This window comes from Microcaecilia unicolor, chromosome 2, assembly GCF_901765095.1.
Source record: "Microcaecilia unicolor chromosome 2, aMicUni1.1, whole genome shotgun sequence".
In the NCBI taxonomy this organism is placed as follows: Eukaryota; Metazoa; Chordata; class Amphibia; order Gymnophiona; family Siphonopidae; genus Microcaecilia; species Microcaecilia unicolor.
The window spans coordinates 297,267,389-297,286,087 of record NC_044032.1 but is presented as its reverse complement, the minus strand read 5'-3'; the positions used below and the strand labels follow the sequence as shown (position 1 = coordinate 297,286,087).

The 18,699-nt window shown below is 44.0% G+C and overlaps 1 protein-coding gene across 1 annotated transcript in view; it reads left to right on the top strand.

The window, feature by feature from the left end:
- Positions 1-2,218: 2,218 nt before the first annotated feature.
- The window catches only part of TYRP1 (tyrosinase related protein 1), a 30,644-nt gene continuing 14,163 nt past the window's right edge, over positions 2,219-18,699 (top strand). Inside the window, exons 1-3 of the mRNA XM_030192442.1 lie at positions 2,219-2,382; positions 6,655-7,134; positions 7,933-8,255. Coding sequence (XP_030048302.1) covers positions 6,756-7,134; positions 7,933-8,255 — 702 coding nt within the window. The 5' untranslated portion in view covers positions 2,219-2,382; positions 6,655-6,755. The remainder of the gene's footprint in view (positions 2,383-6,654; positions 7,135-7,932; positions 8,256-18,699) is intronic.

Below are 18,699 nucleotides of genomic sequence, written 5' to 3'. Positions count from 1 at the left end.
GGGCTGATAAGAGGGGTGAGGGGAGATTCCCCTGGACCCGGCCTCCAAGGAGGGCCCAGTGCTGGCAGCCCAAGTAAAATCCAGTGTCTTCCCCCACCCCACCCCCATCCTCTACTTGCCTGCATTCATGGCAGGTAGCAGCAATCCAGAGAGACTGCTCTGCAGACCACAGGTCCTCCTTCCTGCTCCTTCCTGCCTAAGCGGAAATAGGAAGTTACTTCATAGGAGGTGGAATAAGTAAGGCAGGAAGAAGGACCCATGGCTCGCAGAGTAGTCTGCCTGCCATTCAATGACTCCAGGCAAGTAGAGGACTGGAGGGGGGGCACTGTGGTGGTGGAAGCAGCAGGGGGAAGGCAGTGGCAGAGAGAGGGCTTAGGAAGCTGCCTGCAAGAGTTGCCTGTGGAGTAAGTAAAAAACAAACAAACCCAGACCTAGCAGACCACGGGGAAGGACGAGGGGGGGAGGAGGAAGTTAAAGAGAGGAAGGAGGGTCAGAGTCTCTCTGACACAGAAAGCTGACCCAACCATCTTGGATAGATGTTGTCAGAGCATCGCAGGCTGGCTGGCAGCTGCCCTTTACCGCGGAGAATGGAGAGGAAAAAACCCCCGCTTTTTTAATTGCTGGTTTGAGGGGTCTGCCGGCAGCAAGCCTAGCCTTTCAAAAACTGGCCAAGGCAGTTGAATACCGGCCAGTTGATAACCCTACCAGGGTTACCAGCCAGCAATAAAAACCTCTGCTGCTTCAGCCCACCCGCCTGTTGATGTAACTTCCTGTTTCTTCCTCATAGGCAGGATGCAGAAGCAGCCTGACACTCATCTGCCAGCCACTGTGAGTGACCCAACACAATGCTGACCAGTTCAGCTGACACCTCTACTCCGGCCTCCCCTGGGTTGTACTCGTGCCATGCCCCCGAACTTGCTGATTACTGCAGTGCCAAACGACAAAGGCAAGTTGGACATGGACTGTGGACATTGAGGGGCTGGGAAAGGGGACTGGGGACTAGGGATTCAGGGAAGTGGAGTAGTTTAACAAAAAAAAGTGCTATTTATTAGCAAATAAATGTTTAATGCTGTGGGAGGGAGCATGGGCTGCAGCGGGCTGTAAAGGAAGGGGAAAGAGGGGACCTAGAGCTGGCAGCTGCCTGCATTGTGTGCTCCCCTTTGCCTATAGGATTAGGAATATTAATATATTGATAAATAAAGATGTGAAGGGGACAATAGAGAAAGACTGAATGGATTGGGTAGGGTAGGGTGGGGTGGGGGAGGGGAGGGAAAGAACCGATGGACCCAATGGGAACAGAGAGAGAAGGAGGAAAGGAGATATCAATATGCCAGACTAGGGCAGGGGTGTCAGAGAAGAGAGAGAGAGGGGGAGAAAAATGGTAGCTTGGCCCCGGGGTGGGGGCTGGGAGGGTGTGTGAGAAAGGGAAGCAATGCAAGAGGGAACTCAAGGGAGGGACAGGGATATAAAGATAAGAAACTAAGCAGGGAAAGTCTAGGGACTAGGCAATGTTGGAAAGGGCTGTGAGAATGAGAGAGGGGCACAGAGAAGGGCAATGCTGGAAGGTGTAGCAAGGGACTTGGAGTAGAGCATGGGGGTGGAGGAAGGGAGGAGCATGGATGGGGCAAGGGGAGAGGTATGGGGTGGGACAGATATTGGGGTTTTCTCTGTTAAGAAGTTGGCAACTGTAAGTAGTTGCGGGCACCTTAACATTGTTTGCCCTGGGCCTGGCTTTGCTTTGTCTCTTGGCAACCCTGCACAACTGTTGCAAGTCAAGCTGACCTCAGTATTTCTAAGTACAGATATAGGGTTGCACAATTGTATTTATTTATTGAGATGTATTTACTGCTTTTATAAAGAGGTTCACCTAAGGTGATGCAAAGCAACACAATACATTATCAAATGTTAATGCTGGGCTTCTTGTTGTTTAGTCTCATAGCTCAAGAGAGCTATCATGGTTTCTTATTACTCTGTAATGAAAAGGCATCATGTAATTGGTGTTCTAATGGAACAAAAAAGAATAATAATCCACTTTTCTTAAAGGAAATAATTGATTCATTTTGTTACATAGAAATTTTGCACTCTGGTTAAAAAAAAAACCCTGGTTCTTCAAACTATTCTATGCCTGCTTTGTTTCTAATTACCACAGCCCCTGCTAAAATCTTAAAATCACAAGCAAGTCAGCATGAAACTAGTCATGTGCTGGCAGTCACTGAAGTACAACGAGATTATAGAGGACAGGGAAGGGGGGAGAAGAAAAGAGGTCACCAGGCCAAACCCTTCTTGCTGCAAGAAAGGATTAATAGAGCCTAAAACCATGAAACTCATTTGCTGGAATTCCTAAACTCAGGATACTTCTGAGAACCAGCACAGGATTAGCAGGTACAGTATCTGGAATTCATTTTTGGATAGGGCTGAAAGTACCTGATTGTCTTTAACTTGATGGTTGATAAGGCAGCTGGTAATTTAAATGTGTGTTAGCTGTCTTTTGCCATGCAATATGATGCCAATGTTGATTCCCTCTTTGTAAACATTTTTTAAGTTTAGGTTTGTGAACAAGATACTGTGCAAAGTGTTTAAGAATGGCTTTAACTCCCAGAAAGAGATAGCATGGTTAAACTGAGCTGGCTAGTTTCTTTATATTACTTATATAGGAAGCCTGTATAGAACACAGACATTTCTTCATTTTGAAATCAATCCAAAGAGGCTAGAAGAGGATCAACTGTAAACCATGATTGCACAGGCAAAACAGTTTTTGGTTGGTGTTTGGATTTTTCAGACTTTTTCCTAATTTTGGGTTATGCTTTTTCAGTTCATTTCAGATTTCACATTAAGAATTTATAACTTAAAAAATACAAATACGAATACAAAATATTTGTATATTCTGCTATGACCATAAGTTCTGTATGGATAGCAAAGAACAAAAATATTAGATGGGACTATCATTTTGGATGCCTCTTGGACATGGATATTGCAGTAATATTGTTGCCACAGTGTTCTGTATCAGCTGTAATTTCTTTAACAAAGATTTTGAACAATCCAAATAAATTGTAGTGCAGTAATCCAGTCGCTCTAAGATCTTTCTTTGAATCACTAGCCTAAATGTGGAAGGATCAAATAGCTCTCTAAGGGGGTCTTTTACTAAGCTGCAGTAGAGTTTTTTTAGCACGCACTAATGATTAGCATGTGCTAAACATTAGACATGCCCATAGGAATATATGGGCGTCTTTAGCATTTAGTGCACGCTAATCATTAGTGAGCGCTAAAAATGCTACCACAGCTTCGTAAAAGACCTCCTAATTATCCTTTGTTTCCTTAACAGCAAGTGTGAGTCAACTGTATGTGTGCTAATTGTTAAATCAATTTCGTGCACACAAAATTTTCAAAGATGTGCTAGCAAACTGAATGTACCCTAATGTATACCCCTAGTAATAGTCTTGAATGCTATTAACTCCTGATTTTAACTAGATAAATCATTTGAACTGAACACTGGGGTAGACAAATGGATGGATTTTGGGGGCCCTTTTACTAAGTCGCTTAAGTATCTATGCACGCCCAATGCACGCCAAAATGAAGTTACCGCCCGGCTACCGTGTGGGTCTTGTGGTAATTTCACTTTTGGTGTGCGTCCGATACATGCGTCCGAAAAATATTTTTTATTTTTGGATGCGGGTATCGAATGCGCACCAAGTGGCATTTGATGCACATAGGTCATTACCGCCCGGTTAACACGTGAGACTTTGCCACTAGGTCAATGGTTGGTGGTATGGTCTCAGACCCAAAATGGACACGTGCCAATTTTGATTTTGCCGCACGTCCATTTTCCGCAAAAAAGGCATTTTTTGCAGGCATGCTGAAAATGGATCTGCACGCACCCAAAACACACCCCTACACTACTGCAGGCCATTTTTTAGCAAACCTTAGTAAAAGGACCCCTTGGTTAGTCCAAAATGATGTCGGGCTAAATGTTTACTGCATAAGAAAAGGAGATTCAATGGGGTGGTCTGGGGGCTTGCTAATATACTACTATCCAGACATTTTCATGTGGATATCTCGGTCATAGATATTAAAGGTCAAAGGTATTTGGACAAGCTATTCAGATATTCTTAACCTGCAATGTTCACTGGAACTGAGATATCTACGGATCTTTCTAAATATCCAGTTAAGGATATCCAGATATCTTTGAGTGAGTAAACCCTGTTAGAGAACTTCAAATTAACCTTAATATGAGTTTAAGTGGTACTTAGCTGTTAATAGTTTTAAACTAGAGATGGTCTTGAATTCCTATAGATTTAGAAAGATTGGAGATTTAGCTAGTAGTAGAGAATGATGCGGGGACAAAGTTTGTCCCCGTCCCTATTCCGTCCCCGCAAACTCTATCCCCATCCCCACCATGTCCCAGCGAACACTATCCCCGTCCCCGCAAACTCTGTCCCCATCCACGCCCTGTCCCTGCGAACTCTGGGCTAGATGCACTAACCCCACGTAAAGAACCCTTTCCTTACTGATCCCTTAGCGAATCAGTAAGGAAAGGGCATGCATGAGGGAAATCACATGCAAATGAGCTGCTCACTGTTAGCTCATTTGCACACGGTTTCCTTCCTTCCAGTCAGCCAGCTGAGCATGTGCAGAGCAGCCAATCTTTATGCTGGCTGCTCTGCGCATGCCAGAGACGTCCTTCACTAAAAAAAAAGGATGTCTCTGACAAGCACTGGACGTTTTCCTTCAGCTTTTGTGATGGGCATCCTTCTTGGACGTGTTCTTCTTATGTGCCTGAAATGACCACAGCCATGGAGGTTCTCTCAACATTCTCTCGTCCCCTCCAAGGTTGTTTTCAGCTTGTGCCACCCTCCCCCGAGGATCGGGACATGTGAGGATGTCCAAAACAAAACTATTTGGATGTCCTTCCCTCCAGGTCTCTCTCAGCCAATCACAGCGTGTTTAGCTGTCACCGGTATCAGCTCCCCACAAGGTCTTGTGTCGCTTTCCCTCCCTCCCCCTCCCAAGTTCAGTGTCACTCTCCCAATCTTCCTGCCTCCCCCCTCCCCCACAGGGTCGGTGTCACTCTCCCTCCCTCTGTTCCCACAGGGTCCGGTGTTGCTCGCTTTCCCACTCCCCCTGCCGCTGTCGCCATTGGGTCCTGTATCACATTCTCTCCCCTCCCCCCCTCCCGCAAGCTCTGGTGTCACTCCTGCACCTCTCCGCTGTGCTCCCGCTGCAGCCTTTCTATCTTCCGGACTGCCAGCAGCGTTAGCAATGTAAGTACGCTGTCTTCGTGCACTGGGAAGCCTTCTCTCTGCAGTGAGCAGAAACAGGAAGTCGCAATAGAAAGGCCTTCCAGGCTACTTGAAGGCAGCGTGCTTACATTGCTAACACTGCCGGCAGCCCGGAAGATGGTAAGGCTCCAGCAGGAGCACAGCGGAGAGGTGCAGGAGTGACACCGGAGCTTGCAGAGGGGGGGGAGAGTGCGATACAGGACCAGACGACGGCGGGAGGGGGGGCAGGGAGAGCAAGCGAACGACACCGGACTTGGAAGGAAGGGAGGGAGGACGAGCAAAAGGTAGGTGTCTGTTGTACTGCGGGTGCAGGGATTATTACTGCTCCTACAGGGCGGGGAAATAACCTCTTTTTGCACCCGCAGTAAAACTTTTAAAATTTTCCCCATTCCTGCGGTTTTACTGTGGATTACTGCAGTTTACCATGATTACCCACTCCCGTGTCATTCTCTAGCTAATAGTCCTGGAACCTTTCTGTGCTTTTTGTCCCCCTGATAGCATAATTAGCTTTGCTGTTAAAGTCTGTAGGGAGAACAATTTTAAACTCTGTTTCTGCTAGTAAAACAGTATTCTATGCATGGAAATAGAACTTTATAGCATGCACAGAAATTTATGCACATACAGCCTGAAAATGCATAACCTCACCCAAGCTGAGCAGAGGCATTCTTGTGAGTAGGGAATGAGGTTGGCATTTATGTGCATACATTGGAAAATATGAGCATATGCCTCCAAAATCCCTGCCTTAACTGTGCTGACCACTTTGCTCACTCTTTCTCTCCAAGACTAGGCATGAGCCTTCAAAAACTAGATATGACAGCTAGTACAGTTTCGCTTCTTGCAACAGAGGTCTGTGCTGGTCCATCACTGTGTGCTCTGTGGTGGGATTTTTATTTCCCTAAATTTGTATGTGGTGCAATAAAGAGTTTATTGACTTGCCGAGCTCCCCTGCTTCTTGGCCTGCTGCGCTAATTATTAGGTTACTCCTCTTTTAAGTATCCCACATCAGAGCTTCCAAAAATAACTAACTTTGCATTTTCAAAATAAGAAAGACAAATAATCATACCTATTCTATCACCCAGGAACCTCTATGTAAGACCATATTGTATTATACTACCATGTATGTACTTTAATGCAACACCATTTGTAATTCTCTACCCGATAATGGCGATCGCCATTACAGCATCATGTAAGCCACATTGAGCCTGCAAATTGGTGGGAAAATGTGGGATACAAATGCTACAAAATAAAATACATGGGACCACATAATGTTAATAGATCTGATATGTTTTAGAATAAAGAGGTATTTGGTAAAGCTTTATTTCATTTCACTCTTATTTTCCTCTTTTCACTCTTATTTTTCTCTTCATTATTGTTTTAGTTTTACATGTGAAACTCCCTACACAGAATCCATCTGTTCCAGATACTGAGTGAAACAAATTGTTGTTTTGCTTCTTGTCTTAAGCTCTGCTCTGCCTCACCATGCTGCAGAAAGTTAGCCCCTGGAATGGTCTCCCACTGTTACTACTACTGCTGCATTTACCTTATGGGGCAGCACAATTCCCACGGCAATGTGTGACACCTGAGACCCTAAAGAGCAGAGCATGCTGTCCATCACTGACCCAAGTGACCACAGATCCCTGTGGCTTCTCGCAGGGAAGAGGCCAGTGTGTGCCAGTCACCATAGACTCACGACCACATGGTTCCCAGTATCCATATGTTGGCCAAGATGACCGAGAACGTTGGCCTACTCGCTTCTTTAGCTGGACCTGCCGCTGCACTGGCAACTTTTCTGGATACAACTGTGGAGCATGTAAGCCAGGTTGGTCAGGGGGCAACTGTGATCAGCCTGTCCTAGCAGGTAACTGTAACAAGAGTTGCACCTTGCTTAACTGGTATTGTGAATGCTTCCAAGGTAGACAGGTGGTATAGTATGCAATGAGACTGTGTTAAAATAACCCGATGTGGTAAAATAACCCGATTTGTATAAAATAACCTGACTTAACAATTGCCCACATTGTTAACTTTCCCCCTTAGTGACCAATGATATCACTGCATATTTAATTCATATTTCTATTGGTTAAGACTGTGAGAAATTTCTAGCACACAGTAGAAACAGTGTGAAAATACCATACAGTCTACAGGTGTTTCAGTTTGTAAAATGGATATTTATGCTGAATGCCACCAGCACATGGACGTCCATTTCTCATGTATTTTAGAACAGACTATGTTTTAGCAGATCCTGTTGTAAAATACATGAGAAATGGATATCCTTATGCAATGTACTGAGTTGGATATCCTTATTCTGAGTTGGACATCATTTCAAAAATGTCATTCTTAATAGAGAAGTAGTAAAGAATTTTGGGTTCCATGTTTGCAATTTTTTGTAATTGCTTATTTATCTTGATTTCTTTTTACCTGAAAACTTTAACTCTCACTCCCCCCCTTTTTTCCCTTTTTCTGTATCAAAGGGGCTTGACGTATATTATTTGTTGTAAATTTTCTTTTAAAAGACTGGTATTGAGCTCCTGTGTTCCTATAATTTGTGTTGTTCTTCACAGTTCTTTGAATTTTTTTGAAAAGTTAATAAAGTTATGTATAAAAATAGTTTAATCACTTTTTATGTGTTACTTTCAAACTTTTTGTTTTGCATTCTTAGTAAGGAGGAACATTCTGGATCTAAGTGCAGTGGAAAGGCTTCGCTTCATCAATGCCTTAAACTTGGCCAAAAGAACAGTGCATCCTGTTTATATGACAGCTACTAGGAGATATGAAGAAATAATGGGGCCCGGTGACAACACAACACAGTTTGAAAATGTGTCAATTTACAATTATTTTGTATGGACCCATTATTACTCTGTCAGCAAAACCTTCTTAGGTGCTGGACTGAAAAGTTTTGCAGAAATAGATTTCTCTCATGAAGGACCAGCATTCCTTACCTGGCACAGGTATCATCTTCTGCAGCTGGAAAGAGATATGCAAGTAAGAACTCTTCTAACACTGATTCCTTGACAATAAGTTGAGAACCTGTTACTCTCTTCTAGCCATTCCCTATTACAGAGCTTGAGCAACCCCAGATGCCAGGTCACCATGAGGGGCATAATCAAACGGCGCCGGCGAAATCGATCGCCGGCGATCTATTGTGGCGGCGCCGCAACAGCTGGCCGGAACCGTATTATCGAAAAAGATGGCCGGCCAACTTTTGTTTCGATAATACGGTTGGGGCCGGTCAAATGCCACAGATCGCCAGGTTTGAGATGGCCGACTTTGTTTTTCAGCGATAATGGAAACTGGAACCGGCCATCTCAAACCCGGCCAAATCCAAGGCATTTGGCCGTGGGAGGGGCCAGCATTCGTAGTGCACTGGTACTTCTGGATGTTTAGATCTTGCTGATCAGTTATGTTATGACTTACTTGTTCTGGAGTGCTGCATTTTGTGATACTGTTTTGAGAAATGTTCAAGAAAGACTTCATACAAATGAAAAAAGTCCCTGCCGTGCATTTTCCCTTGATGGCCGTCCCTGACCTGCACTTCTCTTAATGGCCATCTTTCTCCCTGAACAGGGAAATCAAAAGTTTTTGCACACTGCTTTGTTTGTAGTAACAGTGGGATTTGAACCAGTCACCTCTACATTACAACACCAGTGATGTAACCACTTGGCCACAGCTCCACTTACTTGGGTGTCCCTCCCTTTTGATTATACCCCTACAGGTCTCTTTCAGCCACTCACAGACAGCTTAACACACTGTGATTGGCTGAGAGAGATCTGAAGGGGTATAATCAAAAGGGAAGGGCACCCAAGTAAGTGGAGCTGTGACCAAGTGGTTACATCATGGCTCTTATAATGCAGAGGTGGCTGGTTCAAATCCCACTGTTACTACTAAAAAAACTGTTTTGATCCCCCTGTTTGGGGAGAAAGCCGGCCATTAAGAGAAGTGCACTTTCGGAGAGAAAGACGGCTATTAAGGGAAGTAGGGAAGTGCACGTCAGGGACGGCCATCAAGGGAAAATGAACGGCAGGGACTTTTTTAATTTGTATGAAGTCTTTCTTGAACATTTCTCAAAACAGTATCACAAAATACAGCACTCCAGAACAAGTAAGTCATAACATAACTGATCAGCAAGATCCTTTTTTTTTTACGAGCTGGCCGACTGGCTTCCCCTCCTAGGAAGGAAATGTTTTAAAGTTTTTTTTTTTTGGTGGGAGGGGGTTGGTGACCACTGGAGGAGTATGGGGAGGTCATCCCCGATTCCTTCCTGTGGTCATCTGGTCAGTTTGGGCATCTTTTTGAGACTTGGTCGTGAAAATAAATAGACCAAGTAAAACCGGCCAAATGCTCATCATCGCCGGTTTTCTTTTTTCCATTATCAGCTGAAGCCGGCCATCTCGTAAGCACGCCCACATCCCGCCTTGACTACCCTGCTGACACGCCCCCTTGAAGTTTGGCTGCCTCCGCGACAGAATGCCGGCGAGTGTGTCCAAAAATCGGCTTTTGATTATACCGATTTGGCCAGTTTTAGGAGATGGCCGGCCATCTCCCAGTTTGTGTCAGAAGATCGCCGGTGATCTCTTTCAAAAATAAGCCTGCATGGCACATAAAAAATCAGACCTGGTGCCTAGATTTTGTACCCCCAAAATACTTTTTTTGTCCCTGCCTGCAGTCCCTCTCTCTCTCTCTCTCTCCCACTAGGACCAGCTAGCATCTTCCTCTCTGTTCCCACCTCCATGCTCCCGAATTTGTCTCTCCCCTATGGTCCTCTAAGCTCTCCTTGATCACCAGCAGTCGTAGTGATTAAGGCGTGTTGTTCTGACCAACGTTGGGGCCTTCCCTCTGTTGGTCCTGCCTGAGCAGAAGCATAATATTACCTCACAGTAGACAAGACCCAACAGAGGGAAGGTCCTGATGTAAGCCAGAGTAGAATGCTTAATCACTACTGATGATGATGATGATGATTGAGTTGAGTTTAGAGGTTCCAGGAAAGGGAGTTTGGGAATAAAAGAGAGTCATTGTACTCAGGAGTGAGGGGGGGGGGGGGGTTGATGAGGGAAGGAGATATATTGGACCCATCAGGGGGGAGGGAGGAAGAGGGACATTGAGATGTGCTGTATCCAGTGGGGGGGGGGGGTGGGTAGAGGGAGATGGAAATGTGCTGGACCCTGGGGAGGGGCTGCGAAAAGATGATCTGCTGAACCCTGTAGAGGGGCTGGAGGAAGATGGAAATGTGCTGAACCCTGGGGAGGGGGCTGCGAGAAGATGAAGATCTGCTGAACCCTGGAGAGGGGCTGGAGGAAGATGGAAATGTGCTGAACCCTGGTGGGGGACTGGGAGGAGATGAAGGTATGCTAGACCATGGATGGAGGAGGCTAGAGGGAGAAGATATGCTGGATCCTGGAGGGAGATGGAGATGTGCTGAACCCTGGTGGGGGGCTGGGAGGAGATGAAGATGTGCTAGACCCTGGATGGGGGAGGCTAGAGGAAGAAGGAGATGTGCTGGACCCTGGAGAGGGAGGGTTGGGTGGAAATGGAGATTTTCTCTCTTCCTGGCAGGTTCAGCACAAGAAAGGAGAGATAGAGAGAGACAGAACAGAGGAGGAGAGATACTGAACCCACAGTTAGAGGGAGGGACTGGGCACAGATAGATGCTAGGCATGAATAGAGAGAGGACCACATGACAAATCTGGAAAAATGGTGGGATAGGAACACAGAGGAGCACTGTTGATTACAGGGGGAAGGATAGGGACAAGGACACAGGAGAAATGCTGAACAGGATAGATAGGGACACAAAGAGAAGATGGGGAAAGGCAGGAAAAACAAAGAGAAATAAAAGATTTACAGACCAAATTGAATGGAAAAATAAAATGCTTAGACTACAAAGGTAGAAAAAAAATATGTTTTAAAATTTATCAATTGGACCATGTTTGCTTTGGAAAGGTGCATCTCTGATAGCATGCATTTCCGTTTTCCATTTCTGCTTTTCTAGTATTGCTGTGTAAGCAGTCTGACTCTTTGAGGTTTCCAGTTCAGTTTTTTGCTTTCATATCTCTATTACCGGTCTGTGGTTTCTTGTTTTATATTTGTTGAGGATCTGTCTGTGTTTTGCATGTGTGAACAAGGTGCATTATTCTGCTAGCATATAGTTTCTATGTAGAGATTTGTAGTCCATATGTTCTGATTACTCAGTAGATGGTGTTTTAGGCACAAAGTAATATTTATGGTGCTGCCTTTTCAGAGATAAGGTTGTGGCTTTTTGAGTCCCGGAAGTTTGTGCTGTTACGGTACAGTAAGGTTCTGAGTGCATTTTTACAGAAGTTTGTGCTGTTTTGCAGTGGAGAGATTGTGTGTTGGCCTTACTGAGGTGACTTCAAAATTATAATTTAATTTTAGTTTGTCATAACATCAGACAGGGTTTGTGAAATAATCATAGAATGTATATACATGTGTAATTTTTTCTTCTGAGATGGTCAGTGTTGTATAGTAACTAAGTAAATGTAACTAGTTACTGTACTGAAGTAAAAGTTGTCACTTTTACATGCAAAGAAGTGCAGGATTACTTTTGTTACTTTTGCTTTTACTGAAGTCATAATTTCATTAATTGTTATTACTTTTACTCGGTTACATCTGATGCTTGAAGTTAAAAGTAAAAACAGAAGTGAGATATAAATGATGGTTCCTCACTAAACCAAATGAAACAGTAAAACCAGGAACAGAATTTTGCTATTGCAAACATTATCATGCAGTGGATCATCTAATCTTAAATTTTGCTGTTCAGTGAATATAGCCAAGAGAAAGAGTGGTGTTTCTGTGGTTGTTGAACTGGTTACTGGTCTCCAGCCATACAGAACAGTGATGAGTTGGGTCACTTTAAAGCAAAGATGAAGCTGAAGCTGGTTGCAATTTATGGTAAAGAGACATATATCTCTACCATAGCAGACTGCTGGTCATCCCATGGAAAATTTTACATTGGGGTGACTGTCCACTGGATTGATAATCTTTGGTAAGGAAACCTGCTTGTCTAGGCTTAAAACTGAAGGGTTCTCACACATTTAATGTTCTTGCATCAGTTCTCAAAGATATTCAAACAGAGTTTGCAATCAGACAACATTTTTTTGCAACAATAGATAATGATTCCAACTTTGTGAAAGTCTTCTTTGTAATTGGACATCATGACGATAACGAAGATAAAGATGAAAATGCAAGTGATGAAGTATACAGCACTACTTCTAATGCAGATAATAATGAAGTATTTTTTGCTAAACAGAAGGTAATCAGAGATTCCCTTGATCAAAACCTGCAGACCCAGTCAGGTTTCATCCGATCAAGTCAGGTTGCAATATTAATGAAGATATCATTAATATTTCAACCTGACTTGATCTGAAGAAAAAAAATTTTTTATCAGTGTGAACATTCTACTTTCTGCTAGTGTAGTTGCTGAACACCTTTTTAGCTGTGTTAGATTAATGACTTCACAAGCACAGTCGCAAAATGGATTGTAGAGCAATAAAGCTTTTGGGATAAAAATGTTAACAATAGTTGCATTCATTGCAGTTTCAATACTTTTACATTTTACTCAAAATGTATTATATCAGGCAGTATATTTTTTTACATTCACTGAAGTAAAATTTTTAATACGTTCTTCGCTATTCTTTTAATTATTAAAATATATATTTATTCATACTTTTAATTAAATACTTTGACCTAGTACTTTGAACAACACTGGAGATGGCAACCCTAGTGTGGACAGTTGGTTGTAAAGGGGCAGGGTGAGGGAAGGGACTTGGGGCGTGGCATAGGGTGGGACAAGGGAGGCATCTGTTTTTTTCTCTGTAAAAAATTTGGCAACCCTACCCATCACAAGTCCCCGGCAGGCACTGAATAGAAGTAGAAGGAAAGCAGCGCAGTTGCACATCAGGCCACAGCCTCCTCTTCTGCCACTTGGTATTTATTTATTTGTTTCATTTGTATCCCACAGTTTCCCACCTAGTTGCAGGCTCAATGTGGCTTATATAGTACTGTAAGGCATTTGCCAATTCCAGTATGAACAAATACAAAAGTAATGGCATGGTAGAATAAAGTTCAAATATGACAGACACATGAGGAAATCATAGGGAGGAAGAGTTTTTTAATGTCCATGCAAGCTATGGTTTAGTAGAGAGGAAGAGTTGGTTTATGGAATGTAAAATTTGAACCACATGGTACAAATTTTGCATTTAATGCCAAAGAGGCAGAGGAGGAGGATATGGCCTGTTGCATAGCTACTCTTCTTTCCTTCTTCTGCTTGTTACTGGGCTGGAGCTGGGAGGTAGGGTCGATGGAGTGAGAGGTTTGGGCCTCAGATGGTGAAGGTGAGCTACCCAGACACCTGATTGATGATTAGGGAGTAGGATTGTTTATTTGTGTAAAAACGGGTATGAACAGAGAAAGGAGAAATATCACCTCAGGTGGTGATTGACAGAGATCAATTGGGGGGGGGGGGGGGGTGTTGGGGAGAGAAGGAGAACTGTGTGTGTGTGTGTGTGTGTGTGTGTGTGTGTGTGTGTGTGTGTGTGTGTGTGTGTGTGTGTGTTTATGTGTGTAAGTGTGCCGGGGGAGGCAGAAAGAATGCTATGGGTGTGCATAGCTTCCAGTTCTATGGAAGTTTGAGCACCCCAAATCTCTTCACTATATCCAAGGAGAGATAATTTGTGAGAGGCTTAACACTGCCAATCATTCTGTAAAGTTGTCTCCTATGTGTGTGCATGTGCTGGTGGAAGACAGAGAGAGAGAGAGAGAGCTATGAGTTTGTATATGTTTTTACTAGGGAGAGAGAGAGAGAGAGAGAATTTTGGGAGTATTCACCCTGAAGAGGGGGTACACATGGAGCCACCTTGATCAGGAGAATACTTGGAGCACTAGCAACCGCAGAAGCAGCCCATAAAGAGCATTGTTGTTAAGGATATGATTTTTCAGCAGCCCTATTGGTAGCGTAACCCAAGCCTCACCCTGGGTTAACCTGTGAAACCCCTCCTGGTTCCCTGCAGCTTCCAGTCCAGGAACCACACAGCACCAACAGGAGGTTAGCAGATAACTGGAACTTTATTGAACTGTAACAAAACAACAACTCTGTAGCAATGATCTTCTTTAACACAGTCAGAAGAAATATCTCATATAACTTCAAATCAAATCTCCATCATCAATGGGTACTTCCTTTCTGCACCCAGTAGGAATCTTAGCAAAGGGTGGGTTCTCTTTCAAAGCTATACTCTCAGTCACAACCCTGCAATGCCTATCCCTCATGGAAAAAAAGAAGCCAGCAGATCAATATAACATCAGAAATATTTTATTGAAGATACCGCATGTAAACAAATTGCCCGACACAGGCCATGTTTCGCCCACCAAGGGCTGCGTCAGGGGCTACAATAAACAAACAGATTGAATTATAATAAATAAAACATCAAATTTAAAATATAAAAACAACATACTTAAAATATAAAAACAACATACCACCATAGTTTCTCATATATTCATGAACAACTATGGTGGTATGTTGTTTTTATATTTTAAGTATGTTGTTTTTATATTTTAAATTTGATGTTTTATTTATTATAATTCAATCTGTTTGTTTATTGTAGCCCCTGACGCAGCCCTTGGTGGGCGAAACACGGCCTGTGTCGGGCAATTTGTTTACATGCGGTATCTTCAATAAAATCTTTCTGATGTTATATTGATCTGCTGGCTTCTTTTTCCATATTGGATTTTGCAGATCGCTTGCCTTGTTTTTTGGATGCCTATCCTTCAGCCAGATGGAACTTCAGGACTAACTTCATCTTACACAAGTTGGGTTGAAACTCCTTGTATGGCTATCTTCATTTGTAGGTGCTACCAAATAGCTACACCCGGTTGTGGGTAGAGTGCATCATACCTTGAATCCAAGTTATGGGCTAGACTCCCCAATCCACCTGAGTTCTGGCTCTTTCACCAGCTTCTATGAACTCAACCACTACTGTCCCCCTCTTGGATCAGCTTAAATGGAGTTAGCAATTCGGGATCCCCTTTGTTTTGCTACGGGTCACTTGGCAGGGAGCTTGTAATAGCTTAGAATCTAGGCAACCAAGGATGAATTCCAGCACTTTATTTCTCCTTTTATTATCTGCCAAACTCCTCCCCATTCTTTAGATCTGCAAATCAGGGTATTTTTGTTATGAAAATGATTCCCACATTTCTCCTTGGGCTGTGCTCATCTCAGCCAGGGCCTCTGCCAATGATCTCTATTTTAACCAAGGATTACAGTAGGATCAATGTAAGTTTTTTTAAGAATCTTGGATTTTTTTTTTTGGGGGGGGGGAAGGAGTGGGAATTGAGAGAAGCTACTGTTTTGGGGGTAGAGAAGAGATTCAGAGGCTACTGCTGTGGATGGGGATGTAAGCCAAGGTTTCTGCTGGGGTGGCTGGGTAGGTGAAGAAGAGTCACTGCATTTGCTGGTAGTGGATGGGACTAGCAATGGGGAGATGTTAAAACTGCGGCTTCTGAGGGCAGGTAGGTGATGGAGAGAAGTTAAGGATACAGCTTTTGGAGGTAGGTGGGTGGGTGCACCATCCCATCCACTTTTAGTAGCTACAGCTTTGACTTCTCTCCCGTTGCCCCCATCAACCACAGCCTAAAACCTCTCTCCATTGCCAGATAGACTGTAGGTGGGTGGGCGAAGGGGAGAGCAGTTGCCTTCAATCTGCTCCTTCCCTGCTAGCATGTTAACTAACTTGTTATGCATCATCTTGAGCAAATTGTGAATGTGTAATTTATAAATGTGCATAAAATGAATAAAAATTTCAGTTGTTCCAAGTCTGGCTCCTAGATCCTAAGAAACTTTGTCTAGACCTGCTCTATTATAGATGTTTTTTTGTTACTTCTATCTCGCTGCTCCCTATGTCTGGAATAGACTCCCTGAGCCAGTACGTCAGGCTCAGTCTCTGGCTGTCTTCAAGTCTAGGCTTAAAGCCCACCTCTTTGCTACTGCTTTCGACTTCTAACCATGACTCTCTTACTCAACACCCTCACTTATCACCCCTACCACTGCAATTTCCCCACCACTAGCTGTCTGTTCGTCTGTCCAATTTAGATTCTAAGCTCTGTTGAGCAGGGACTGTCTTTTCATGTTAATTTGTACAGCGCTGCGTAAGTCAAGTAGCGCTATAGAAATGTTTAATAGTAGTAGTGTTACATTTGTACCACGCGCTTTCCCACTCATGTCAGGCTCAATGCGGCTTACATGGGACAATGGAGGGTTAAGTGATTTGCCCAGACTCACAAGGAGCTGCCTGTGCCTGAAGTGGGAATTGAACTCAGTTCCTCAGGACCACAGTCCACCACCCTAACCATTAGGCCACTCCTCCACTCTGCCACCAGGACAACCTGACTCTGCAGACTCTGATATCATTTACTGAACAACAATGAAAAATATAAAAATTCTCAAAAGAATATTGTACAAGAGAAGAAATATTTGGTCTCAACTGTTGATATCCAACAGCTCTTATTCAGGTATTCAGGTACTCTGAATATTTCTCTGTCCCAGGAGGGCTCACAATCTAAGTTTGTACCTGAGGCAATTGAGGGTTAAATGACTTGCCCAAGATCACAAGGAGCAGCAGCAGTAGTTGAACTGGCCACCTCTGGATTGCAAGACCGGTGATCTAACCACTATATATTAATGTTACTCAACCTTTTGGATCTAATTATTAAAGTATAGTCACTATGGGGTCCTTTTACCAAGCTGCGGGAAAAGGGCCCCTGTGCTAGCCGCGAGGGTTGTTTTACCCTCTCACCAGGGCCCTTTTTAGCTCAGTGGGTAAAAAAGCCTCCAGACACACATGGCCATGCAATGGGGAGCCCTTACCGCTATCCATTGAGGTCACAATAAGAGCTCCCACACTAACCAAGCGGTAACCGGACAGCGTGCAGCGATGCCCAATTACTTCCAGGTTATCGCTGCACAAGCCATTTCTTTTTCCCCCTGGAAATGGCACGCACTCATGACAGTACTACCAATGGCAGCCGTGTTTAGACAGTGGTAGTCTCAGAAGAGCGAGCAGTAAGCCTTCGTTGGGAAACCCACAGATGTAAATATACTACTACACTATAGTAGTTGCCGTGGAGGGGCATTTTTGAAAGGGACGTCCAAGTTGCGATGTGGACGTCCTTGCAAAATGTCCAAATCCAGGGGTGGGGAAACTTGTATTTTCAAAACAAGATGGACGTCCATCTTTCGTTTCGAAAATACCATCAGGGACGTACAAATCCTTAAATTTTGCCGTCCCTAGATTTGGATGTCTCTAGACTTGTACGTTTCTGATTTTCAGCGATTCTCAAAACCAAAGACGTCCATGTCAAAAATTACCAAATGCAAACCATTTGGTTATGAGAGGAACCAGCATTTGTAGTACACTGGTACCCCTGACATGCCAGGACACCAACCAGGCACCCTAGGGGGCACTCCAGTGGACTTCAGAAATTGCTCCCAGGAACATAGCTCCCTTACCTTGTGTGCTGAGCCCCACAAACCCCCCCAAAACCTACTACCCCCCAATTGAACACCACTACCATAGCCCTTACGGGTGAAAGGGGGTGCGTAGATGTGGGTACAGTGGGTTTGTGATGGGTTTTTGAGGGCTCGCTGTTTCCTCCACAAATGTAACAGGTGCGGGGGTGGGGTTGGGTCCACCTGTCTGAAGTGCTCTGCACCCACTAAAAGTGCTCCAGGGACCTGCATACTGCTGTCATAGACCTGAGTATGATATCTGAGGCTGGCACAAAATATGTTTTTTGAGGGTGGGAGGGGGTTGGTGACCACTGGGGGAGTAAGGGGAGGTCATCCTCGATTCCCTCCGGTGGTCACCTGGTCATTTTGGGCAACTTTTTGTGCCTTAGTCATAAGAAAAACAGGTCTGGGTGAAAACATCCAAGTGCTCATCAGGGACATCCTTGTTTTTTTTTATTATGGGTCAAGAAAATCCAAGTGTTAGGCATGCCCAAGTCTCGCCTTCGCTACGCCTCTGACATGTCCCTTTGAACTTTGGCCATCCTTGCGATGGAGTGCAGTTGGAGATGTCCTAAATCGAGCTTCGATTACACCGATTTGGACATCCCTGGAAGAAGGACGTCCATCTTCCGATTTATGCCGAAAAGTGGGCGTCCATCTCTTTTGAAAATGAGCCCACATGTGTCCCTGATATTTTTTCCCCTGCCTTAGGGGCTCTTTTACAAATCTGCGGTAAGGTTAGAAAGGCACTAGCGTGGGAAACACACAGCAAGCACATACTTTGTCTCCTGAAAAGCAGCAGCAGAAGTTAGTAGTGAATGAAACAGAGTGAGCTGAAGGCACACATGATATAGAAGCTCCAGCGGTCAAAAGTTATCCAACTGATTGAGCAGGTTAAAAAACTGTATATAAAAA